Below are 17,301 nucleotides of genomic sequence, written 5' to 3' on the forward strand. Positions count from 1 at the left end.
ATTAACATATTACACATCTTAGGTTAGGTCAGTTCAAATGGGATAAAAAATTAAATATACTACTTCTACATTTAGTGAGAAACTGACATGTGTCTTCTGTCTAGTATCCCATGATACAACAATATAAGGAAACAAACACCCGCTGGAACAAAACACCCTTGTCCTTACTCAGTAAGCACATCAGCATTACTGATTCACTTAATTGAATGGAAACTGATGGACATGAAACATCAGAAAAGAGAGTTGTTACATTGCTGTTGAATTCATGAACCGTTCCATCCTTGGACATACTCTCCCTATCAGGGTTGCTCTGTGAGAGAAAGGGGGAAATGACAGTTTGGGGTTGAGTTTCTCAAAGCTTCCAGATCATTTTACGTCATAGGAATGTATGCAATCACGGCCCAAAAAATTATCTCAGTGCTATGAAGCTTTTGGGAAACTCAGCCAATTGTCTGTCTGATTAAATAATATTATTACAACGATCCAGTCAGAGGTTCCCTTGCTGGATGATGAAATGTTTTATCTTTCAAAGTCCTTCCAACTAAAACAATCTTTGAATGGTTAGAATGTCGTACCTTGACTTGAGCAGAAAAATCCTTCAGTGCTCTGACTGCCAGGGTCTTCATAGATGTAATGAGTTTGGAAAGCTTGGCCAAGGTGCCGCTTGTTGTGCACTGACAGGCAATATGAAACATGACATCACACAGTCAGCCATAATAATACAGTCGTGGCCAAAAGTTTTGAGAATGACACAAATATTCATTTTCACAAAGTCTGCTGCCTCAGTCAGTGTCTTTAGATATTTTTGTCAGATGTTACTGTGGAATACTGAAATATAATTACAATAATTTCATAAGTGTCAAAGGCTTTTATTGACAATTACATGAAGTTGATGCAAAGAGTCTGTAATGCGTGTATATGGGAGGCGAAGTCAAGTGCAGGAGAGCGGAGTACAATAAACAGGCGCACTTTAATACCGGTTACCAAATGACAGCACACAACACAAATAAGTGCCAAAAACACGGTCTAAAACAAAAGTGCAATGCCTGACACTCATCCACGTAACAAATAACATTCACTCACAAATACAACATGGGGAACAGAGGGTTAAATAATAAACAAGTGATTGGTGAGTGAAGTCAGGTGTAATAAGACAAAGACAGAACAAATGGAAAATGAAAAGTGGATCGGCGGTGGCTAGAAAGCCGGTGACGTCGACCGCCGAACGACGCCCGAACAAGGAGAGGGACCGACTTCGGAGAAGTCGTGACAGAGTCAATATTTTCAGTGTTCACCATTCTTTTTCAAGACCACTGCAATCCGCCCTGGCATGCTGTCAATTAACTTCTGGGCCACATCCTGACTGATGGTAGCCCATTCTTGCATAATCAATGCTTGGAGTTTGTCAGAATTTGTGGGGTTTTGTTTGACCACCCGCCTCTTGAGGATTGACCACAAGTTCTCAATGGGATTAAGGTCTGGGGAGTTTCCTGGCCATGGACCCAAAATATCGATGTTTTGTTCCCCGAGCCACTTAAGTTATCACTTTTGCCTTATAGCAAGGTGCTCCATTATGCTGGAAAAGGCATTGTTCGTCACCAAACTGTTCCTGTATGGTTGGGAGAAGTTGCTCTCGGAGGATGTGTTGGTACCATTCTTTATTCATGGCTGTGTTCTTAGGCAAAATTGTGAGTGAGCCCACTCCCTTGGCTGAGAAGCAACCCCACACATGAATGGTCTCAGGATGCTTTACTGTTGGCATGAAACAGGACTGATGCTTTTTTCCGGATGCCCCAAACAATCAGAAAGGGGATTCATCAGAGAAAATGACTTTACCCCAGTCCTCAGCAGTCCAATCCCTGTACCTTTTGCAGAATATCAGTCTGTCCCTGATGTTTTTCCTGGAGGGAAGTGGCTTCTTTGCTGCCCTCCTTGACACCAGGCCATCCTCCAAAAGTCTTCGTCTCACTGTGCGTGCAGATGCACTCACACCTGCCTGCTGCCATTCCTGAGCAAGCTTTGTACTGGTGGTGCCCCGATCCCGCAGCTGAATCAACTTTAGGAGACGTCCTGGCGCTTGCTGGACTTTCTTGGACGCCCTGAAGCCTTCTTCACAACAATTGAACCGCTCTCCTTGAAGTTCTTGATGATCCGATAAATGGTTGATTTAGGTGCAATCTTACTGGCAGCAATATCCTTGCCTGTGAAGCCCTTTTTGTGCAAAGCAATAATGACGGCACGTGTTTCCTTGCATGTAACCATGTTTGACAGAGGAAGAACAATGATTCCAAGCACCACCCTCCTTTTGAAGCTTCCAGTCTGTTATTCGAACTCAATCAGCATGACAGAGTGATCTCCAGCCTTGTCCTCGTCAACACTCACACCTGTGTTAACAAGAGAATCACTGACATGACGTCAGCTGGTCCTTTTGTGGCAGGGCTGAAATGCAGTGGAAATGTTTTTTTTGGGGGGGGGATTCAGTTAATTTGCATGGCAAAGAGGGACTTTGCAATTAATTGCAATTCATCTTATCACTCTTCATAACATTCTGGAGTATATGAAAATTGCCATCACACAAACTGAGGCAGCAGACTTTGTGACAATTAATATTTGTGTCATTCTCAAAACTTTTGGCCACGACTGTACATTTCCCTCAGTATACTGACCCCAATTCCAGACAATTCAGGAACACTGAAATTCCAATTCTCTTCAATGCTTTTCAAGGAGGAAAGTTTGGAATTGGAATTTGGTTAACTTTCTGAATTGACTGGAATTGAAATAGAATTTACCCCAACACTGACCCCCCCTGACCATTACAACCCCTGACCCTGACTCCCCAGACCATGACACCCCCTGACCCCAACCCTGTCCGCCCCAGACCATGACACCCCCCCTAAGCACACAACAATAGAGAGAAAGCTCAACTTTAAACTGTCCTCTCAGGATTATATGGCACCTTTAGTAATGTGTTAAACTCTTTGTCCTCCTCCAGGAGACGGCCCAGGACAGGTAACATGGCGACGAGGGCTGTGTAATCGTGATGTGAACAGGCTCGTCTGACAGAGGACACGATGTTCTCCCCATTCTGGATCAGCTGGTTCAGAGCCACCTGAAGGAAATAAGATTACAATTACAAATTAGAACAACATTATTGTCCACGCAATGTGGACATTTGTCTTCGGCTTCACCACTTAAAAACAGACATTAAACACCCTCATGAGCACATCATTCTCAAGACCATTAAATAAACTCATAAACAAAGTACAAAAGTGCTGCAGTGAAAGATTATGTACATAACACCATGTACACACCCTGTACATAACACCCTGTACATAACACCATGTACATAACATGTACATAATGACATCATTGGTCTAAAACTATAATCATCATCAAGACGTCAACTAGAATCATCAAGATACCTTACAGCCAGGGAGTCCAAATAGATCCACATCACCGCGGTAGTGTAAGATGTAGAACCATGTGTATATATAACCATGATGGTTATACACCTGTAATGATCTCCATTATGAAGAGCTCCTCATATTAAATGTTTGGTCATTTTGTGTATCATCTGGCCACTGTGAAGCCTTATAATAGCCAAAAGCAAATGTCCACATTTGTGTAGACATTGACAATAAAGTTGTAAGACTTAATTCATCACATTTTAATATCCTTCACTTCTGACCTGGATGAGAGTTTCAAAGGTATTGGAGCAGTTCAGAGGGAAGACTTTGGACACCATGGTGTATTCACTCTTGGCCAGGGACAAGAAGGCTGTGATGCAGGCCATGTAGGTTTCAATCTCAATGTCTAATATGCTGTCCCGCCCTAGTGACAAGACAGGAGTGAAAGGGTGAATGCCATGGAAACATCATGAACATTATATATCATCTTTCTATAGTTTAATGAAACCTTTATTTAACCAGGAAGTACCTTGATATAAAGAGTCCTTTATTTAACCAGGAAGTACTTTGATATAAGAAATCTAGGGTAATTTTTTAGGGAAACCTAGATCTATAGCATGCTTAGTAATATGTTCACAAAAAAATGTGCAAACAGAAAAGCATCCCCTGTAACTGTGTCTACAGTGGCTTGGGAAAGTATTCACCCCCTTGGCATTTATCCTACTTTGTTGCCTCACAACCTGGAATTAAAATAGATTTTTTGGGGAGTTTGTATCATTTGATTTATACAACATGCCTACCACTTTGAAGATACAAAATATTTTTTCTTGTGAAACAAACAAGAAATAAGACAAAAAAACTGAAAACTTGAGCATGCATAACTATTCACTCCCCAAAGTCAATACTTTGTAGAGCCACCTTTTGCAGCAATTACAGCTGCAAGTGTCTTGGGGTATGTCTCTATAAGCTTGACTTATCTAGCCACTGGTATTTTTGCCCATTCTTCAAGGCAAAACTGCTCCAGCTCCTTCAAGTTGGATGGGTTCTGCTGGTGTACAGCAATCTTTAAGTCACACCACAGATTCTCAATTGGATTGAGGTCTGGGCTTTGACTAGGCCATTCCAATACATTTAAATGCCTCCCCTTAAATCACTTGAGTGTTGCTTTAGCAGTATGCTTAGGGTCATTGTCCTGCTGGAAGGTGAACTGCCGTCCCAGTCAAATCTCTGGAAGACTGAAACAGGTTTCCCTCAAGAATTTCCCTGTATTTAGAGCCATCCATCATTCCTTCAAATTCTGACCAGTTTCCCAGTCCCTGCCGATGAAAAACATGTAGATGGTGTTCTCTGGTTGATGAGAGGTGTTGGGTTTGTGCCAGACACAGCGTTTTCCTTGATGGCCAAAAAGCAAAATTTTACTCTCATCTGACCAGAGTACCTTCTTCCATATGTTTGGGGAGTCTCCCACATGCCTTTTGGCGAACACCAAACGTGTTTGCTTATTTCTTTTCTTTAAGCAATGGCTTTTTTCTGGCCACTCTTCCGTTAAGCCCAGCTCTGTGGAGTGTACGGCTTAAAGTGGTCCTATGGACAGATACTCCAATCTCCGCTGTGGAGCTTCGCAGCTCCTTCAGGGTTATCTTTGGTCTCTTTGTTGCCTCTCTGATTAATGCCCTCCTTGCCTGGTCCATGAGTTTTGGTGGGTGGCCCTCTCTTGGCAGGTTTGTTGTGGTGCCATATTCTTTCAATTTTTTAATAATGGATTTAATGGTGCTCTGTGGGATGTTCAAAGTTTCGGATATTTTTTTATAACTCAACCCTGATCTGTACTTCTCCACAACTTTGTCCCTGACCTGTTTCGAGAGCTCCTTGGTCTTCATGGTTCCGCTTGCTTGGTGGTGCCCCTTGCTTAGTGGTGTTGCAGACTCTGGGGCCTTTCAGAACCGGTGTATATATACACTGAGATCATGTGACACCTAGATTGCACACAGGTGGACTTTACTTAACTAATTATGTGACTTCTGAAGGTAATTGATTGCACCAGATCTTATTTAGGGGCTTTATAGCAAAGGGGGTGAATACATATTTTCACTTTTCAGTTTTAATTTTTTTTGAGACAATTCTTTTTTTTCATTTCACTTCACCAATTTGGAATATTTTGTGTATGTCCACTACATTAAAATCAATTTAAATTACAGGTTGTAATGCAAAAAAAATTGAAAAACACCAAGGGGGATAAATACTTTTGCAAGGCACTGTATAACCATCATGAAGGTGGTGTGCAAGGTGGACTTTCATTACCTGTTTTTTTGTTCTTCTTGACGGCAGAATCCACACGCTTGCTCTGCAGCACCGGGCAGAGGAGGTTCCTACTCTTGTGGTCCTTCAAACCCTTCATGGAGCAGTCCAACTGATTGGAGCGCACCTTGGCGTAGTGGGCCTTGGGGTCTGTGGAACAATAACAGCAAGACTGATCACCATGAGCACTGATCAATGGAGCAAAGGGTGTTTATGTTGTGCTGTTGGGACGCAGGTTCAAATCCTAGGTCCGCTGTGGCAGAGATAAACCGTGTTATAGATACACGAGCCCTAGAACATAAAGAAACAGATACAACAAACATAATACAATCAAGTGAAGGATAATTGTGCAGGGAGAGGTCAGGGAAACTCCCCAGAGAGGACTTGTGGGAGGGTCTTGGCCCTCACCAAAACGTCAGTTCAGTTACATATATTTAAGAAAGCTAATTGACGCAGATACGCCTCCACCCTCTCAATAGAAGAGATGCCACCTAGGCTGCGTTTAACTTACCAAAGACTGGGCTGGGCTTGGGTCTGAAGTATGGCAGGATGTAGGAGGTGGAAGCTGGGGGATTGGGTTTGCAGGATGGGAAGGTATGGGAGGTGGAGTCTCTAGGCAGAAATGGGATGGACTCCAAAGATGGTTGCCTAATATCGGGAATATTCAGTCTGCTGCATGGCTTCGAGGTGGATACCTTGGTGAAAGAGCTACTGGATTCCAGTTTTCCGAGGGAGTCTAGTGATGAATTCTTGTCTAGTGATGGCTTTCTGTCCAGGGACTGTGTTTTGAATTTACCAATTGACTTCAGGCCGAGCATCTTGGTGAACAAGCTGTTTGCTTTCAGTTTTCCAAGAGAGTCCATTGATGACTTGTTTTCTATTGATGGCTTTCTGCCTAGAGACTGTGTTTTGAGTTTGGAGCAGTAGGACTTCTTGGTGAAAAAGCTGCTGGGCTCCAGTTTTCCCAGAGAGTGGTGGGATGGGTTTCTTTCCAGTGACCGTGTTTTGAATTTGCTGGCAGAGACTCTCCTCTTAGCTGTCAGAGCTGCATCCTCACCTTGATTAACACTGACATCATTAGCATCCTCACCTGGATTAACACTGACATCATTAGCATCCTCACCTGGATTAACACTGGCATCATTAGCATTTGCTGCACTCTGCCTTTAACATCAGGGTTTGGTTCAGTAGGGGCCAGCAATGTAGAACACATATTTGCAACGTCTTATTAGACATGTTTCAAAATAGTACTTTTTTTTCCTTAAAGAACACGACCCAAGAATCCACTGAATTATGTGGTTTAACTTTACACCAGGGTTGGGATCAATTCCATTTAGAAAGTAAATTGCAAATTTCCCTCACTGAAAAGCATTGAAGTGAATTGGAATTTCAGTGTACTTCTGGAATTTACTGGAATTGACCCCAACCCCGGTTTACAACATGGACAACAATGCTGAGAGTAGGGACCTTACCTACAGTATCAGCCAGGTGGAGATGGGCAGTACCACTACCTTACCTACAGTATCAGCCAGGTGGAGATGGGCAGTACCACTACCTTACCTACAGTATCAGCCAGGTGGAGATGGGCAGTACCACTACCTTACCTACAGTATCAGCCAGGTGGAGATGGGCAGTACCACTACCTTACCTACAGTATCAGCCAGGTGGAGATGGGCAGTACCACTACCTTACCTACAGTATCAGCCAGGTGGTGATGGGCTACCACTACCTTACCTACAGTATCAGCCAGGTGGAGATGGGCAGTACCACTACCTTACCTATCAGCCAGGTGGAGATGGAGATGATGTCTTGAAGCCTAGTTTGGGGTATGAGTTGTACCTCCTCCACTCCGCCTGCAGACCCATTCAGTGACTTTTTGGCCAGGACATCCAGGATTTTGACTGTCTGCACTGGCTTGCTGTAGCGCCCCAACAGGACTTGGAACTCGGACTCCAGCTGTGACTTGGCACCCTCTAAACGGCCTCTCTGCAAAAACGTTTAGAGCAGTGTTGGGGTCAATTCCATTTCAAACCCAGTCAATTTAGAAAGTCAACCAAATGTCAGTTCCTATTCCAAATGTTCCTCATTGAAAAGCATTGAAGAGAATTGAAATTAGAATTTCAGGGGACTTCCTGAAATGACTGGAATTGAACCCAACTGTGGTTTAAAGATCTTAGTTTACTACCATACCCCGTTCAAAGGCACTTCAATATTTTTTCTTGCCCTTTACCCTCTGAATGGCACACATACACAATCCATGTCTTGATTGTCTCAAGGCTTAAAAATCCTTCTTTAACCTGTCACCTCCCCCCTTCATCTACACTGATTGAAGTGGATTTAACAAGTGACATCAATAAGGGATGGTAGCTTTCACTTGGATTCACCTGGTCAGTCTATGTCATGGACAGAGCAGGTGTTCATGTTATGTACACTCACTGTGTGCTGTACGTTCAAATCAGAGGATCTAACAGTTATTGGATAGTGACTATATAGTGATTTAATAGCGACCATTTCTTCTAGTAAAATAAGGCATCTTGTGACTAATGAGCACCCTTTCACTGAAGCGAAGCATACTCTATTCTCTTGTCCAACTGTTTGATAGTACTCATACTTCTACAAAGAGAACCTGGCTTGATTGAATTAGATGGCAACAGAAATACATGAAGACAGTGTTACCAGCATATTCAGCTCAGGCCCGTCCGGGTCTTCCTGTTGAAAGTACGCCTCTGCTTTCTTGAGTCGGTGAACACAGGCTAGATAGTCAGAAAGTCTTCCTGTAGGCCTTGGCAAAGAATCACATGTACAAAATGATGTATTTCATTCTAAAATGATCAGTTGATCAGTCATGTATTTGACACAAATATGACTATTCTCCCTGTCCTTCTCCCTTGACCCATACTGAACCTCTATTAACAGAACATCATACTGAACCTCTATTAACAGAACATCATACCAAACATCTACTAACAGAACATCATACCGAACCTCTATTAACAGATCATACCGAACCTCTACTAACAGATCATACCGAACGTCTATTAACAGATCATCATACTGAATGACTACTAACAGATCATCATACTGAACCTCTACTAACAGAACATCATACTGAACCTCTATTAACAGAACATCATACTGAACCTCTACTAACAGAACATCATACTGAACCTCTACTAACAGAACATCATACCGAACAACTACTAACAGAACATCATACCGAACCTCTACTAACAGAACATCATACTGAACCTCTATTAATAACAGAACATCATACTGAACCTCTATTAACAGAACATCATACTGAACCTCTATTAACAGAACATCATACTGAACCTCTATTAACAGAACATCATACTGAACCTCTATTAACAGAACATCATACTGAACCTCTACTAACAGAACATCATACTGAACCTCTATTAACAGAACATCATACTGAACCTCTATTAACAGAACATCATACTGAACCTCTACTAACAGAACATCATACTGAACCTCTATTAACAGAACATCATACTGAACCTCTATTAACAGAACATCATACTGAACCTCTACTAACAGAACATCATACTGAACCTCTATTAACAGAACATCATACTGAACCTCTATTAACAGAACATCATACTGAACCTCTATTAACAGAACATCATACTGAACCTCTACTAACAGAACATCATACCGAACCTCTACTAACAGAACATCATACCGAACCTCTACTAACAGAACATCATACTGAACCTCTATTAACAGAACATCATACTGAACCTCTATTAACAGAATATCATACTGAACCTCTATTAACAGAATATCATACTGAACCTCTATTAATAACAGAACATCATACCGAACCTCTACTAACAGAACATCATACTGAACGACTACTAACAGAACATCATACTGAACGACTACTAACAGAACATCATACTGAACCTCTATTAACAGAACATCATACCGAACATCTACTAACAGAACATCATACTGAACCTCTACTAACAGAACATCATACTGAACCTCTATTAACAGAACATCATACCAAACATCTACTAACAGAACATCATACTGAACCTCTACTAACAGAACATCATACTGAACCTCTATTAATAACAGAACATCATACTGAACCTCTATTAACAGAACATCATACTGAACCTCTATTAACAGAACATCATACCAAACATCTACTAACAGAACATCATACCGAACCTCTATTAACAGATCATACCGAACCTCTACTAACAGATCATACCGAACGTCTATTAACAGATCATCATACTGAATGACTACTAACAGATCATCATACTGAACCTCTACTAACAGATCATCATACTGAACCTCTACTAACAGAACATCATACTGAACCTCTATTAACAGAACATCATACCGAACCTCTACTAACAGAGCATCATACCGAACCTCTATTAATAACAGAACATCATACCGAACCTCTACTAACAGAACATCATACCGAACCTCTACTAACAGAACATCATACTGAACGACTACTAACAGAACATCATACTGAACCTCTATTAACAGAACATCATACTGAACCTCTATTAACAGAACATCATACTGAACCTCTATTAACAGAACATCATACTGAACCTCTACTAACAGAACATCATACTGAACGACTACTAACAGAACATCATACTGAACGACTACTAACAGAACATCATACTGAACCTCTATTAACAGAACATCATACTGAACCTCTACTAACAGAACATCATACCGAACGTCTATTAACAGAACATCATACTGAACCTCTATTAACAGAACATCATACTGAACGACTACTAACAGAACATCATACTGAACCTCTACTAACAGAACATCATACTGAACCTCTACTAACAGAACATCATACTGAACCTCTATTAACAGAACATCATACCGAACCTCTACTAACAGAACATCATACTGAACCTCTATTAACAGAACATCATACTGAACCTCTACTAACAGAACATCATACTGAACCTCTATTAACAGAACATCATACTGAACCTCTACTAACAGAACATCATACTGAACCTCTATTAACAGAACATCATACTGAACCTCTACTAACAGAACATCATACTGAACCTCTACTAACAGAACATCATACTGAACCTCTATTAACAGAACATCATACTGAACCTCTACTAACAGAACATCATACTGAACCTCTATTAACAGAACATCATACTGAACCTCTACTAACAGAACATCATACTGAACCTCTACTAACAGAACATCATACTGAACCTCTATTAACAGATCATACCGAACGTCTATTAACAGAACATCATACTGAACCTAAATTAACAGAACATCAGTAGTACTCTTTTCACTCTCTCGTTTCTTCCCTAAACAAACTGTGCTGGCTTGGATCATTGTCCTTTTCCAGTATAATTCCAGAGACTAAATGTAACCTAACCAGGCCAGTGCAGGCCAACTCCACACAGTATTGTGAATAGGGTATACGAGGTCAAATATGGGGCTTGTGTGTGTGTTTGTGTCATTGTTCTCCCTACTCTCACCCCTGTATGATGACCTTGTCTGTGTCTCGGACGGCTTGGTAATGGCTGATGGCATCATCTAGGTAGAATAATGTCTTCTGCATTGTCCCCTTCAGCTGCAGTAGGTTCTGTGTGCTGTCGTGCATGGGAATGACCGAGTTCTCCAGGTGCTCCAAACGGCCCTCCAACGATGAGAGAATGGACACCTAGGACACCACACCTTGAGCTCCACTGTCTCACGTTAAAGCTTGCATAGAACTGAAGCTATCTTAATAAGACATGGCATTTGAACTCTACTTCATTTGCAATTCAATACATTAACTCACCAATACGTTTTAGCTAATAATATTCTGTAAGAAGTGCAGAAACTCAAGTAGTAGCACATTTGAGGTGTGGTACTCAGTTCCAGTGAGTTCCTGCCTAAGTCAAGCACTGATTTAATTAATATCTGTGACAGTAACGTTAGTTGGACACAAGTCAGGTAGCTAACAGTTAGCCAGCTAGCTTATGTAAGAGGATTCAAGTTTTCTTTGCTTTCAGATTTAGCTTACCATGCCTTTAGTCAGCTGTTCACTTCTTTTGAGGCTGTCGCTAACGAATGTCAGCAGATCTTGATCCTTGAGAAGAAAATGGATTGGTAGCTAGCTAGTTTAATCTAATTTGGCTAACGTTAGCTCTTCCTACAGCAAATATTATTGTCCCATTTAATGAGGCTAAAGTGAGTTCTCATACAAATAGTCAAAACGTTAATAGTAAGTCTACTTACTCCTCTAGCAAGCAATGTCATATAATATCAGGACAGACATGTGAAGGGTTCACTAGCCAATGTGTGGTCTGAATGACACCCTAACCCAGGCGTGTTACTAGCAAGCTACAGCTGCTAACGTTAGTCCTAGTTCATGGATGATAACTTGATTTGCTAACGCTAACGTTAGCTACTGTAACGTTAACTAGCCAGCGAGCCAAACGTTACCCGTTTGAGCTTCTCCTCAATCTTCTCTCTCCACAAATATGTTTCATCTCTCGCAGTCATTCTGCTAACAATTCCCTTCTTAGGTATAACTTTACTATTTTATTGTCAAGCATTTGTAAAACAGTTCACCCCCTGCCAGGTAAATTAGTTAGCCAACTGAAATACAGATTAAAAGGGTTGTTGACGGTTGGTCAAGTGGCTTCTGCTTCTTTGCGCCAAACTTCCAAGGACAAATTCCATTGGCTTGGCTGCATTTAGTGTGGACATTTTTTTGCATGACATTATTACAACTCACTTGACACACACACACTTTAAAAAAAAAATCATTTCACCCAGACATTTTATGTAAATATAACATTTACAAATGTCTTATATTACAATCAGCAGTTATCAATCATTAACTAGGTTGAATTTGAATATTTAGCAGGAAAACAAATTAAATAAACATACAAAGAAACCTAGTAGTATCTTAGTTTTCTACTACAGTTTGTAGGACTCTGTAGGAAACAACCCTGTGCCCTCAGAATAGAGAGATGCCTTCCACCTGTTCAACAGGAATTAAGAAAAATAACAGTAGCCTATGCCTCAGTTAAAGCAAGGCAAGATCCTCTTGATAACATAAAATATTACATTAGCAGAAATGCTAATGTTTCTTCTCTCTGCACATCCACCTCTAGGGTCCCTGTTTGGCCATTGCCTATATAAACAAAACAAACATGAATGTTTAGATGGCAGAAATATCATATAACTATATTATCACAGACAAAAGTAGTCCATGTTGCAACTGAAGCCGATCTCAAATGGGAAATACAATTGTAGTCTAAATGAAAAATGAGTTGGTGTTTATTATCTTCCGAATTGCTACCTATGAGCTGAAATGTCTAATATGATCTGTTTTTAAAATAAGAACTATATACCTGTTTGAAGAACTGGCTGCCAAGGTAGTTGGTTGCCATGCTCCTCAAGTTGGTCTTCCCGCCTACTTTGCAGCGCACATATCCATACAGGTTGGCCCACTGCAAGGCCACACCCATGATCACCACTGCCTGCAAGGGGACATGACATAAAAATGCAATGCGTTGTGATTATTTATGTTTCTTTGAGAACCCAAAACAATGCATGTATCTGTTTAAGTTCAAATCATATAGCTAGCTTCATACTAGGTTTGACATATTAATTATCCAGTAGGAAAATAGAGATGTCTAAATTCAAATGGAGAAAGGAAAGGTACTGAACCCACCAGCCACTTAAACTTGAAGGAGAAGAGAGTACTGAACACAAAGATGACCCAGAGGACTGGACACACAACCAGACCCAGCCAGAAGATCTGTGATTCAGAGTTGGTTGGAACTTTTCTACTGGTTGCCTACAGAGAGAGTTGGGAAAAATAAGCACATGATGATGTTCTACAGAAGTCTTAGTTGTTGCAATTCTTTGAGACGCAGACTCTGTGCTTTGTTTAATTGATTGAACAGTTTGATTTTCTATATACCGTTTTTTGGGGTGGGTGCAATTTTCATAAGCCCTCTTGGATTTCCAAACTCACCTTGTTGTTCATCTGCACTGTTTGTCTTTCACTTGTATTTTGTGGGTGCGAATAAATAAACGAAAACTAAACTAATATACAGGCACAACTACAACTCCACTCAGCCTGTTACCAACCCTTAGTAACCTTCTGGGAGAAAAAAAAATGGTGTTTGACCAGATACAATGCTATTTTACAGTAAAAAAAAAATTGTCTGAGAGAAATTGATAAAAAAGATTGTAGGGGCTGTTTTGTTAGACTTCAGTGCAGCTTTTGACATTATTGATCATAGTCGGCTGCTGGAAAAACGTATGTGTTATGGCTTTACACCCCCTGCTACATTGTGGATAAAGAGTTACTTGTCTAACAGAACAGAGGCTTTAATGGAAGCCTCTCCAACATAATCCAAGTAGAATCAGGAATTCCCCAGGGTAGGTGTTTAGGCCCCTTACTTTTTTCAAACTTTATTAATGACATGCCGCTGGCTTTGAGTAAAGCCAGTGTGTCTATGTAAGAGGATGACTCAACACTATACACTTCAGCTACTACGGCGACTGAAATTACTGCAACACTTAACAAAGAGCTGCAACTAGTTTCAGAATGGGTGGCAAGGAATAACTTGGTCCTAAATATTTCCAAAACTAAAAGCATTGTATTTGGGACAAATCAACCCTTAAACCTCAACTAAATGAATAATGTGGAAATTGACCAAGTTGAGGTGACTAAACTGCTTGCAATAAACCTGGATTGTAAACTGTCATGGTCAAAACATATTGATACAACAGTAGCTAAGATGGGGAGAAGTCTGCCCATAATAAAGTGCTGTTCTGCCTTAACAACACTATCAACAAGGCAGCTCCTACAGGCCTTAGTTTTGTCACACCTGGACTACTGTTCAATAGTGTGGTCAGGTGCCACAACGAGGGACTTTGGAAAATTACAATTGGCTCAGAACAGGGCAGCATGGCTGGCCCTTGGACATACATGGGGAGCTAACATTAATGATATGCATGTAAATCTCTCATGGCTCAAAGTGCGTGAGAGGTTGACTTCATTACTACTTGTTTTTGTAAGAAGTGTTGACGAGCTGAACATACCGATCTTTGTTTAAACTACTAGCACACAGCTCAGACACCCATGCATACACGGAAGAAGAAGAAAAAATGTATGAAATGTATGCATTCACTGTAAGTCGCTCTGTAAGTCGCTCTGGATAAGAGCATCTGCTAAATGACTAAAATGTAAATGTAATGTAAATGTAATACCCCACAAGACATGCCACCAGAGGTCTCTTCACAATCCCCAAGTCCAGAACAGACTATGGGAGGCGCACAGTACTACATAGAGCCATGACTACATGGAACTCTATTCCACAACAGGTAACTCATGCAGGCAGTAGAATCAGACTTATTTTTTTTAAATAGATAAAAATACACCTTATGGAACAGCGGGGACTGTGAAGAGACACACAAATCAACAGACACACGCATACAAGTACTAGCACACACGTATATTGTAATATGCTATTATATATTTTGTATTGTAGATATGTAGTGGTTATATGATGACTGTTTTATCTTTTGTTTTATATGCAAGTGCCTTAATGTGTTTGGACCCCTGGCAGAGTAATGGGGAGCCGTAATAAATACAAATATAGTCATGGACTATAGTGCAACCGTACCGGTCTGGACTCAAACACCCAGTGGCTCTGTCCATCCTCATCCACCTGGTTCCACCACCTGAGGCCCACCATCAACCTGCCAGACACATTCTGAGAAAGAAACACAATGGGATCACTCACCAACTGGACCTATAAAACACACAACTTTGACCCTTTTCACACTACTCTGTCAAGCTGTGCTGTACTAGCCTGGCCTGGTTACACATCCAACATAGTTGCTGGAAACATGTGGGAAAGGGCAATGTGAAAAGAAAATATCCAGGCCAACACAATAGTGTGAAAAGGGTATCACCAAATTGAAGTTGTACCACATCAAACTGTTAGAACCCACCCACCTTGACTGTCCAGAAGTCACATGAAAGGAGGAGGATGATGGTGACCATACAGACGATGAAGCTACTGCTCAGGATTTCACACAGTAGGTAGACTAAGATGGCACTGGTGCGGAAGAAGAGATGGAAGAACGCGGCCAGGGGATGCCTAAAACAAGAGCAGGTTTTGATCACACACGAGAGAGAGTTCACATTTACAGCAAAACAACATCTCTTGTTCTGGTAGGTCAGAATAGCTGATATGGGTTGAAATGAACATATCCGTTTGTTCTGTTACTCCTCATCAATAGTGAATCAACTTCCAAAACGCACTTGATTTCTGATTTCTTCTGTCTGGTGGCGGTGGGGGCATCATCGTCGTCGTCACCAAAGAGTGGAGCATCTGCCTCCTGTGAATCCTTTCAAGAAAGAAATGAGCTGTGAGGCGCATTTTGAGGTGGCTAACACTTAGATAGCTACTACTGTACAGCTAACTAAATGACATGACAGTGAGTGACACACTAATTAGATGGCTCTGGGGTAATTTGTGCATTCTAGCTAAATAGTTCGGGTTTAAAACCTTACAAAGGTTTATCTATTCAAATAATTGCATAAAAACGTAGCTAGCTAAAAGAACAAGTGAAGTTAAGTGAGCAAGCTAGCTAACAGTTAGCTAGTAAGGCTCACTGAAGTAGGGCAACACAAAGTCAGCTATCGTTAGCTAAGAAAAACGCCATGAGAGCAACTTGAACAGTAAAGCGTTACCAGGCATAGTGTCATCAATAATTAAAGACATAAAACAACTTATTTGTTTGAAAATAGTAAGAGATCTCACCAGTCTCATCATCTTTGACACTCACTTCCGGATGACGTGTAGGTAAACAACAAACATGCTTGTATGAAGGACCCCACTCATGGGTGCAGAATACCTTGCCCGATTGCAACTTTGTACAAATCTGAACCAGAGATTTGAAAATCTAATGTGATGTGAAATGGGATATCACTAATTGTATAAATTAATTTATTAATTCATAAAAAATATATTCATGGCGATATCTTTACCTCAACTTGAACATAACTTACTGCTTGTAATTAGACTGATCATTTTCAGGTCTTTCATTTTTAATGGTTTCATTTCATACCCAGCTTGATCATCTGCAAATCGTTTCACCCCCAAGAAAAGGAATCCACCACCAATATGTATAGCGCCCACACGACCCTATATCAGAGGTGCGTTCAATTGTTGCAGAACGGTTAGTTCTGAACAACACGTTTCCCCAAAACGTTCTTGAACAGACTTTGATGTATGTTTGCGCCTATGACCGTAAATATGAAGGTTTGCTTCCATTTGGTGGGTGTGGCTTGAAGCAATGAGTGACGTTTTTAAAGGGCAGTGGCCATGCGGACAGCACAACCTCCTCATATTTTTCAACTAGTCGTTCAGTACAGAAATGTTTCCGTTCAATTCAATACTGAACGCAGCCCAGGGTTTCCCAAACTCGGTCCTATGTGCACATTTTGTTTTTTGCCCTAGCGCTACAAAGCTGATTAAGTTAATCAACGTTTGATGATGAGTTGGTTATTTTAATCAGCTGTGTA

The 17,301-nt window shown here is 40.9% G+C and overlaps 2 protein-coding genes across 4 annotated transcripts in view; both read right to left on the reverse strand.

The window, feature by feature from the left end:
- LOC106606389 (exocyst complex component 7) overlaps positions 1–12,269 on the reverse strand; it is a 21,598-nt gene extending 9,329 nt beyond the window's left edge. For both annotated transcript variants that reach the window (XM_045719812.1, XM_014202549.2), the window contains exons 1-11: positions 12,186–12,269; positions 11,764–11,829; positions 11,234–11,418; positions 8,382–8,487; positions 7,484–7,691; positions 6,217–6,762; positions 5,709–5,855; positions 3,689–3,831; positions 2,957–3,109; positions 576–674; positions 251–310 (exon numbers count right to left, since the gene is read on the reverse strand). In XM_045719812.1, coding sequence (XP_045575768.1) covers positions 251–310; positions 576–674; positions 2,957–3,109; positions 3,689–3,831; positions 5,709–5,855; positions 6,217–6,762; positions 7,484–7,691; positions 8,382–8,487; positions 11,234–11,418; positions 11,764–11,829; positions 12,186–12,245 — 1,773 coding nt within the window. In that variant the 5' untranslated portion in view covers positions 12,246–12,269. The remainder of the gene's footprint in view (positions 1–250; positions 311–575; positions 675–2,956; positions 3,110–3,688; positions 3,832–5,708; positions 5,856–6,216; positions 6,763–7,483; positions 7,692–8,381; positions 8,488–11,233; positions 11,419–11,763; positions 11,830–12,185) is intronic.
- A 239-nt stretch (positions 12,270–12,508) lies between these two features.
- Positions 12,509–17,034, reverse strand: LOC106606391 (Golgi apparatus membrane protein TVP23 homolog B). 2 transcript variants are annotated; one of them, XM_014202554.2, is made up of 8 exons: positions 16,786–17,034; positions 16,538–16,658; positions 16,036–16,121; positions 15,727–15,871; positions 15,392–15,481; positions 13,426–13,551; positions 13,103–13,231; positions 12,509–12,882 (listed from the first exon to the last, which is right to left on the reverse strand). In XM_014202554.2, exons 2-8 carry the CDS (start codon positions 16,547–16,549, stop codon positions 12,859–12,861), a joined length of 612 nt encoding a protein of 203 aa, XP_014058029.2. In that variant the 5' UTR covers positions 16,550–16,658; positions 16,786–17,034; the 3' UTR covers positions 12,509–12,858. The 2 variants fall into 2 exon arrangements, with proteins under 2 accessions (XP_014058029.2, XP_014058028.2); XM_014202553.2 differs by having other exon boundaries at positions 16,538–16,996.
- Positions 17,035–17,301: the final 267 nt, after the last annotated feature.

Source organism: Salmo salar, chromosome ssa06 (genome assembly GCF_905237065.1).
Source record: "Salmo salar chromosome ssa06, Ssal_v3.1, whole genome shotgun sequence".
Taxonomy (NCBI): Eukaryota; Metazoa; Chordata; class Actinopteri; order Salmoniformes; family Salmonidae; genus Salmo; species Salmo salar.

Excerpts from the sequence above, each read along its gene's own strand:
- LOC106606391 (XM_014202554.2), bottom strand. Across the intron at positions 13,552-15,391 it reads GGGTGTTTGAGTCCAGACCG|GCAACCAGTAGAAAAGTTCC; the intron begins GTACGGTTGCAC and ends CTCTCTCTGTAG. Across the intron at positions 13,232-13,425 it reads CCTTCAAGTTTAAGTGGCTG|GCAGTGGTGATCATGGGTGT; the intron begins GTGGGTTCAGTA and ends GTCCCCTTGCAG.